The 8,927-nt window shown below is 54.2% G+C and overlaps 1 protein-coding gene across 1 annotated transcript in view; it reads left to right on the top strand.

Annotated features, from left to right (window-relative positions):
- The first annotated feature begins 1,526 nt into the window (after window positions 1–1,526).
- GHRHR (growth hormone releasing hormone receptor) overlaps window positions 1,527–8,927 on the top strand; it is an 11,483-nt gene continuing 4,082 nt past the window's right edge. The window contains exons 1-9 of the mRNA XM_077775434.1: window positions 1,527–1,583; window positions 3,654–3,756; window positions 3,879–3,986; window positions 4,558–4,655; window positions 5,699–5,796; window positions 6,479–6,611; window positions 7,840–7,993; window positions 8,269–8,329; window positions 8,830–8,899. Of these exons, the coding sequence (XP_077631560.1) occupies window positions 1,527–1,583; window positions 3,654–3,756; window positions 3,879–3,986; window positions 4,558–4,655; window positions 5,699–5,796; window positions 6,479–6,611; window positions 7,840–7,993; window positions 8,269–8,329; window positions 8,830–8,899 (882 nt within the window). The remainder of the gene's footprint in view (window positions 1,584–3,653; window positions 3,757–3,878; window positions 3,987–4,557; window positions 4,656–5,698; window positions 5,797–6,478; window positions 6,612–7,839; window positions 7,994–8,268; window positions 8,330–8,829; window positions 8,900–8,927) is intronic.

Below are 8,927 nucleotides of genomic sequence, written 5' to 3'. Positions count from 1 at the left end.
TAATGACATTGACACTAATTACCCACAGTGATTGGCTGTAAAACGTCTGCCTGCGCTGTGGCTTGTTTGTAGCTGATGGACGGAAGGTTTGAGCTTTCCCTTTACACGACACCTCAGAGTTCTGTTCTCACACCTGTGCGCCCTCCCTCCGCCTGCCCCTCAGCGACGTCTGCTTCGTCCGGAAGACGGGAAGACAAGCCGAGCTGTGTGTGTGCCTCCTGCCCACACCGGTTTTACCGTGAAGCACAGGACAAGGACAGGTGGGCCTGGGGCTTGGGGTGCTTCATGTTTTCTTTCCAAAATATTTTTCTTCAACACTTTGTTGGCGATGAATATGAGTGGAAAAATAAAGCCCTGCTGCTGTAAAATGATACCTCACTCTAGACGTGGCGGGGGCGAGGACGCATCATCATTCATGATTCATGTCCGGGCTGTAAACATGCCTGCCGTCACCAGCAAGCTCTGGGAATGCAGACCTGCACCCAAATGTCAGGAGCCACCAGGGACAGCGGCGTTCGGGGCCCTGGGAGACACAGCGTGCTTCCAGCGCCCCAGACGCTGTGCCAGATACTGCGTGACTTAGAACACTGTCTTCAGCTTGGCCGATTGGGATTGTGTATTTTAAAGTCTAAAACAATATAAAAATGACCAGGTAACAAATGTTGAAAATCATTTGAGCAGCTATGATAAGTTCTCTAGTTTTTGCTGTTGATAACAGTTGTCTTGCTCTACTCAGGGTGGTCTAGCTCCACGAATCCCCCTGCAAACCTCCCCTTTGGGCTCATTTGCCCCTGTTGCCACGAAGACTTCCAGAGACACTGACAAGCCCCCCATGTGAAGACCAGAGCCTTGATGTCTGGACGTTCCACCCTGCCTTCCAGGCTGGCATCCTTGCTGGGGAAAGAGGCGAGGTCCTGCTGATATGACACTTTCTCAGCCAGCCCGTGCAGGGGCTTCATGATCACGCTTCCTTTTCCAAGCTCATTCCTCCCCTGTATCCCCGCAGCCCTGAGCCCACCCTGCAGCCCTGTGGATGAGGCTGGGCTCAACAACTAAACTGGGGGCTCCCTGACGGCAGGCCCAGGTCTTCTTCTCCTCCGAGTCTCCTTCATTTGAGGGGACTCTCTCCATGGCCGGTCAGCAGAAGGCTGGGCTCAGAGAATATTCACCTGCCGGGGCAAGAAGTATCCTGTGGCTCTCCCCTCTCTGGGCCCTTGCTGTCAGACAGGCACACAGGCAGGCTTAAGGATGGCGTGGAAGGGAGTGGGGTGCACAGCCCCTCCCTGTTGGGGACCTGGGGACCCGCTCCAGGGCCAGGGCTGAGTTGTGCACGATGTCCTGCAATCCCTTGAATATTTAGCTGGTTCTGTCCCCTTTGCTGGCTCCTGCCTATGTAAACAGCCACCGGGGTAGGGGAGGCAGAAGCTGTGGCAGCAGCGGCAGCAGCAGGGGACGGTGGGGAGGGGGAGGGCCGAGGCTTATAGTGAGGACGACGCTCGCTGAGGGAGCCACCCGTGAGCCCCACCATGGACAGCAGGACATGGGCTGCCCACATCCTCTGCTTGCTGAGCCCATTACCACTTGTGAGTAGGCCCTCCTGCCTCTCCTGCTGGGCTGACCTGAGGGTCACGGGGCCATGTGGGGGGGTCCAGCTGGAGCTCAGTGGGGTCCCTGGTGCCCTTCCCCAGCTCACAACCTTCTTCCTACTAAGCTCACTCCTGAGACGGGTGATCCCCCCTCCCCTCCCTGTTTTTCCCTCCCTGGCAGCCGCTTGTCTCTGGGTAGCTCTGACTGTGAAAACCTGGCTGAGCTATTTCCCCCCAGGGCCTGTCTGTGCCCTCTGGGGTCACAGAGATCTGTCTGCCGCAGATAGGACTGCCAATCAGGGAGGCAGTTAGGGCCTCTCCTTGTCCCCCAAGTCTTCTCTTCTCTGAGTTACCCGTCCCGAATTCCTCCACAAATTCTCCATACCTCTCCCTATGCCCAGCATCACAGGAGCCACACTCCCCATTTGGTTGCTGCCTCTTAAGAGTGTATGGGGCTGGACGGTATGTGGAGAACAGCTGCTCCCCTCCCGCATTCGCGGGACTATGCTTCTATTGATATGCTTCAGGGCTGGAGAAGCTTTTGGCAGACTGACATACTGGAGAATGGAGTGCCAGCGGGGGGGCCCTCCCTGAATGTGCTGGGATTTCCCAGCATGTTTTCTAGGAGTTAGTACAAGTGACACAGGGACTGGGACGGGACATACAAGGTACTATTGGGTTGGGAAGCTCAGCCCACGTGGACTGAGGGTTCTCCTTCTTCCTCCACTGGCTTGTGTGTGTGTGCACATGTGTGCATGCGTGACAGCGTGTGTGTGTGCAGGGGCTGCCACACCTCCCAGGCACAGAGCGGCACCTGACCCTAGGTGCACAGCCTTTGGGCTTGAATCCTGGCACGGTGAAGGGAGCTGTGTGGCCTAGGCAAGTTCTTCACCCCTCCTGAGCCTCACGTGTCTCTTTTGTAAAAAGGAGAATAATATCTGCTCTCCAGAACTGCTGTGCATGGAGTGGGATCTGATTTGTCGAGGGTGGAGCATAGGGGGCAATATAGGTAACTTTTTTTTTAATTGAAGACTAGTTGACACACAATCCCTTAGTTTTTACCTTAGTTTCAGATGCACCGCATAGTGATTTCACAAGTTTATGTTATGCTGTGCTCACCATCTGTCACCACACAACACTATTATAACCCATTGACTTTATTCCCTGTGCTATACCTTTCCTTCCTGTGCTGTATTCATTTTATAACCGGAAGCCTGAATTTCCCATTATCCTTCACCTCTTTTGCCCATACCCTCCTCTCTCTCTCTCTCTCTCTTTTTTTCCGTCATGCAGGTAACTTCTACTGCCCTCCCTTCTGCAGTGAGGGAGCCTGCTTCCTTTCATCTGTGTGCACCCCATGGTAAAAGTGCACACACCCTTTCATCTCCCTACCCCTGCCCCTCTGCTTCCATCATCATATCTCCTTATCTGGCTCTGACATTCCTTCTACCCTCCTATAAGGACCTCATGTCCACCCAGATAATCCAGCATCATCTTTCCCTGTTGAGATCTTTAACTTAATCATAGCTGAAAAATCTCTTTGGCCATGCAAGGTAGCATATTCACAGGTTTCTGGGATTAGTATGTAGACATTTTTGTGTGTATGGAGGGCATTGTTCTGCCTACCACGGTACATTATGCAGAACTGTGTCCAGGGAGAAGGAGTGCAGAACATGGGGAGTAGAGCAGGGAAGGAGGAAAGGCCCTACATAATGTGTCACTGACTCAGCCAGCTCCATGATCTCTTTCAAAGACTTGTTTTTAGTGTGTCTCAGAACTTACTTCCACAAGATGACATTGGGAAACATCTGTCCAAACCTCCATCTTTCTTTCCTTCCTCCCTCTCCTCTTGCTTATTTCCCCTTCTGCCTCTCCCACTTCTTTCCTTCCTTCTTCCCATCCTACCTCTACCAAGGACACTTGTAAATCCCATGAGCCAGGCTCTGTGCTTAGAAGCAGGGGCACAGAAAGGAATCAGGCTTTGTCTCTGTCCTAAAGTCATTGGGACCAGAGGGCCAGTAGGAGCACCCAAGTGGCTTGGCCTACTCCATTAACTTCTTCCTGCAGGTACTGGGCCACGTGCACCCGGAGTGTGACTTCATCACCCAGTTGAGAAAGGATGAGAGGTTGTGTCTACAACCAGCAGAAGGGGTGCCCAACACCACCCTGGGTATGGCACTTGGGAGGGAGGGGGTGGCTTCTCAGACTTCTTTATCTCCTCCAGCCTCATCATCCCTGAATGCTGGATGGGTCTGTCTGCTGAGTCTGCTCTGTTCCCCTCTCTCTATCTAGGCTGTCCTAGGACCTGGGATGGGCTGCTGTGCTGGCCCATGGTGGGCTCTGGAGAATGGGTGACTCTCCCCTGCCCAGATTTCTTCTCTCACTTCAGCTCAGAGCCAGGTGAGGGTTCTGGGCATGGTGGGGGGTGGGGAGATGAGGTGGTTTCATCTGGTGGTGCCAGAATATGGCAGGGTCATCCCTGGCTTTGGGGGAGGGGGTAGTAAATCTGTATTTGAACACCAACTTCCCTTCTTCCCATGTGACCTTGGGCAAGTCAGCCAACCTCCTGACCCTCAGCTTCCTGACCTGTGACCTAGGGAAAACAAGAACATTAGCCTCATAAGGGGTGGGTGAGGATTGGTGAGCAGAGCACAGAAGTGCTAGACCCAGAGCCTGAACCCAACTAAATGTTCTCTGGATGTTAGCAGGAGGGCTGGCTGTGGGGGTGGAGGGGAGCAGCAGAGCCTGTCTGACTGCTAAGATGCTACCAGCTGCCTAGTGGGGGGCAGTGTGGAAGGGCTGGATCTAGAACCCAGGCCCCTGGAGGAAGGCTACCTTCTCTCTGCCATTCAGAGGAGCTGTTTGCAGACCCTGCCAGGGTCACTGGATGATCCACATCTCCTCTGCCTGTCCTGGAGAGAGAGTAGGAGTTTTAACCAAATTTCTGTTTCCACCTCGGCATTCCCTGCAGGGGCCGTGAAGCGGGATTGCACTATCACTGGCTGGTCTGAGCCCTTCCCACCTTACCCTGTGGCCTGCCCTGTGCCCCTCGAGCTGCTGACTGAGGAGGTAAGAAGCCCCTGGCAAATTAGAGGAAGGGTCACCATGGATGTTTGTATGGATGGTAGACTGCACAACTGTAGAGGCTGCCATTTCCATTGTAGCCAGCAGGTTGGAAAATTAATTATGGCAGTTTCCAGAAACTGGCAGTGCCTGGGAGGGAGAGCACCTTGGTCTTTGGCTAATCTGCTCAAGGGTGACATCTGTGCTTGGAAAGAGGGAGGCAGAGGGTAGGTGAGAACTGTGCCTTCTTGGTGTGCCCTCTCCGTGCCTGGGCCTCCAGGACAGGAGCTTTGAGTGGTTCCAGGGAAGCAAAGTCTCCTAATGGTCCTGCGAAAGCCCCTTCCCTTCTCCGGTCTGCAGTCTGTGGAGTAGTGTGCATGCCCCATATGCCCGGATTGAGCGGGGCCTTTGCAAGATGCTTCTGTGCCCATAATCTGCTATATCTTTCCCCTCAACCCTGCAAGAGAAGGCATGAGTCCATTTATCAGATGAAAAGACAGATGTGGGTGTTGATTGCTTGCATCCCTCAGGGGTCCCTAATCCCCTCCCTTGGCCTGCACCCTCCATCTCCATCTCGGGGTGGGGGTTGGGGGTGTCCAGGCTGGACTTTGGTTAGTCTAAATACTTGGTCGTGGAAAGCACTATTCCCTATGGCTGTCCCTGGATGCCCCTTTTCTTTGGGGGAGTTTTGTATGCCCAACATGGTGAGGAAGGAGAATGTCCATAAATAAGACCAATTTCCTCTTGGGCTTTTGTCATTCCTCAGGGAAATGTAGTGTCCCTGCTATCTGTCTCCTTTCCACCCCCCAGGAACAGTGAGAATCAGTCATCTCACTTCTGTCCCCACCCCCTCTCACCACAAGGCCAGGTGCAAGACGGGCTTAACAAACACTTCTCTTCATGAAGGAGCTTGCCAGGGTTCTCATGGGCACCCCTGCTCCGCAGATGGGGAGTTCCGGGGTAGCCCTGACAGCCTTCACCTGCCTGGTTGTCAAGCCTCCCTTTCCCAGAATGTCTAGCCGCTGAGACTCTCTCCTTGTCTCTCCCAGAAGTCCTACTTCTCCACAGTGAAGATCATCTATACCCTGGGCCATAGCATCTCGGCTGTGACCCTCTTCGTGGCCATCGCCATTCTGCTGGCTCTCAGGTTCGCTGTCCTCTTCACCTGTTCGAGAACCTTTGCTGCTCCCTCCTCCGCCCATCGTCCACAGCACTAAGTCTGATTCCTTGCCTTCATGTTCAAGAGGTTCCCGGATCCAGGCACCATGGCCATTCCTAGCTTTTCCTTTTCTTTTGCCAGAGTGTTTCCTTTCCACCCCTCACCCTTGAGGACTCACTGTAATGGCTACACCTTTACTCTCATGGAAGTTGTTCTATTTGCTTGGAATGCCTACCTCCTTTCTTCTTGATGTATTTTATTATCTGCCAAAATTTAAAGCCCAGCTGCCATCTGCCTTAAGAATCCTCATTGTCTCCCCTCTGGAGCCCTTCTTGACTGTTCCAACCCTACGATCACTGCCCCTCTTAAGCCCCCCAGCCCCTGACTTCAGAGTCTGAGCCCCATAACAGGGCTTGTGCTGTTCTCTGTCTCATGGAGATGGGACTCCTCTGGGCAGTATCCTACCATTTCTGTCTCTGTCCCCCAGACAGTGAGCTCCCTGAAGGCAGAGACTGGTACTCTGTCCTCTCACCTTTGCTGAGCCTAGGGCAGTAGTTGGCCAGCTGTCCTGCATGGCTAACCCTGAAGCCTCAAGTCCAGCCCAGTCTGACTCAAGTCAGTTCAATTCGCCTCCTACAATGCTCACCCTCATCCCTCTCTGCCCCTCCAGGAGGCTCCACTGTCCCCGGAACTACATTCACACCCAGTTGTTTGCCACCTTTATCCTCAAGGCAGGAGCTGTGTTCCTGAAGGACACCACCCTCTTCAACGGAGAGAACACGGATCACTGCAGCTTTTCCACTGTAGTAGCTGGGGTTGGAGGGTGCTGGGGTGGGTGGGAAGGGGAGGGAAGCTGTGTTAGGGACCTAGATGCAGGGGTTGGGGGCCCTGCAGCCTGCCCAGTCCTGTGGGCTGACCCTGGGGCTCTGCAGTGGCCAATCACAGAACAGGAAACACCCTCTCCCTGCCCCTCCCCGGAGTCAAGTTCTAAATCCCCATCCCATTTCTTGGACCCTGGGGCCAAACTGAATCAATTCCCATATTTCACGTTCCCTTTTCATTTCTTATTCCATACTCCAACCTAGCGCTCATCCGTCGCCCCACAAGCCCTTTCATTTTGTACCTCCTCCTAGTGTGCCTGTCTATGGCTGGGCATGGGTCTGCCCTGGGCTGGGTGGAGCTGGGTCCCTCCCTCCAGAAGCACCCGCAGTTACTTGGGGGCAGTATGCACCAGACTGTGGGACCACCCAGTGGGGGAGGGGGTGTTGAAAGCTGGGCTTCAGGAAGGAGATGGCTCTGGAGCTGGTGGGGGGAAGCAGGAAGACATGTTAAATGGAGGGACCAGGGTGAACAGACTCTCACAGACAGGAGTATGTCCAAGAACCAGGGAAGTCGTATGGGGGTAGGAAGGTGGGAGAAGCAGAGGAAAATGAAAATAAAAGGAATTTGGGAGCTAATGTGGAGGCCCAGCACAGCAGGCGCACTAAAACTGTGCCAGAAATGAATAGATGCACAAATGGACAAACCAACAATGATCTTAATGAACTTCTGACAGATGTAATAGATGTGTATGGAGCACTTAGGTGGAGGCAGTGCGTAAATGCTTTACATACATTACCACCTTTTATTTCCCATTTATATTTTCATTTTAGTCCCATTTGTACACGAGTGGGACTGGGGCCAAGCTCGGGCCATCTGAATTCAGAGGCGGTGTTCCTCAGCACTGAGAGAGCGAATCATGCAGTGAATGAATGAATGCATGCATGGGTGAGTGCCTGTATGTTTGCAGGAATGAATGGTGGCCCATAGCCACAGCTCTAGAAACTGACCTAGATTGCAGATGAAGAGCTGAGGCATGGGGGAGTTAACTAGCTAATACATGGTAAATTTGAACTCAGATCCCAAATCTGTGCTCTTTATCACACTATTCTACCACGTCTCCTCTAGGGCAGCCTACAGTTGAGGGACTTGAGTGGGGTAGGGGCTCCAATGGGCACCCAGCTCTGAAGAACCCAGGCCCCCGGCCCACAGGTTCTGTGCAAGGTCTCCGTGGCCACCTCCCATTTTGCCACCATGACCAACTTCAGCTGGCTGTTGGTGGAAGCTGTGTACCTGACCTGTCTCTTAGCCTCCAAGTCGCCCAACACAAAGAAGGCCTTCTGGTGGCTGGTTCTTGCTGGCTGGGGTGAGCACCAGGGCTGGCTGGTGGAGGGCTGGGAATGCCCAGGAAGTTTATCCAAAGGTCCCTTCAGCTTACTGATGATGACTCAAGGCCCAGAGGGGAGAAGGGACAGCCTGTAGTTCTCCAGCAATTAGGGGCCAGATCCCCGCCCCTGGGCTCTCCCCTGGTCCCACTTTCCTGGTGCCCTGTGTGGCTGATGGTGAGGGGGGCAGGTGGGGGCAGGTCTCTGGGCCAAGGACACAGACCCCTTACTTGTGTCTCCTCTGTGCCCCCCACAGGGCTCCCCCTGCTATTTGCTGGCACGTGGGTGTGTTGCAAGGTGGCCTTCGAGGATGTCGCGTGAGTGTGGTGACCTCAGCACACAGCCCCCGATCCCCCTTGGGCATGGGCGGGACAGTCAGGCAGTGTGGCTCTTCTCCAAGCTGTGAGAGGAGGATGAGACCCCAGACCTGGCTGTAGGGAACTCCCAGGCTTGAGCATGAGAGGGGAAGGCCGTTGTGGATAGCAGGGAAGGGACATGTCATGGGGTGGGAGGGGGCCTCAGATTCTGGGGTGTTGGGCTCAGGGGGCAGTGACCCTTGTGAGGCACAGTAAATAGGGCCTCCTGAAACAGGGGAAGTTTGGGGGCCAGTAAGAAGCAGCTAGNGCAGCTAGGTGGAGAGAGGGTAAGCCCAGCATGGATGAGTGCGCCCCTCTGGAAGGTGGCCTAGCTGGCTGAGGGAGGAGACAAGGCAGGACGGGCATGGAGAGGAGGGAGGTGCAGGTTTACTACAGAAAAGGGCTTTTCAGCAACTGCATTTTTGGCACCCCCCGTCACTCCTAGCCTGTCCTCTTCCTAGATGCTGGGACCTGGATGACAGCTCCCCTTACTGGTGGATCATCAAGGGGCCCATAGTCCTCTCCGTTGGGGTCAGTTTGGCTAGCATCCTTCTGCTTC

This window comes from Crocuta crocuta, unplaced genomic scaffold (genome assembly GCF_008692635.1).
Source record: "Crocuta crocuta isolate KB4526 unplaced genomic scaffold, BGI_CrCroc_1.0 scaffold197, whole genome shotgun sequence".
Lineage (NCBI taxonomy): Eukaryota > Metazoa > Chordata > Mammalia > Carnivora > Hyaenidae > Crocuta > Crocuta crocuta.
This window is presented reverse-complemented; position numbering and strand designations above follow the sequence as displayed.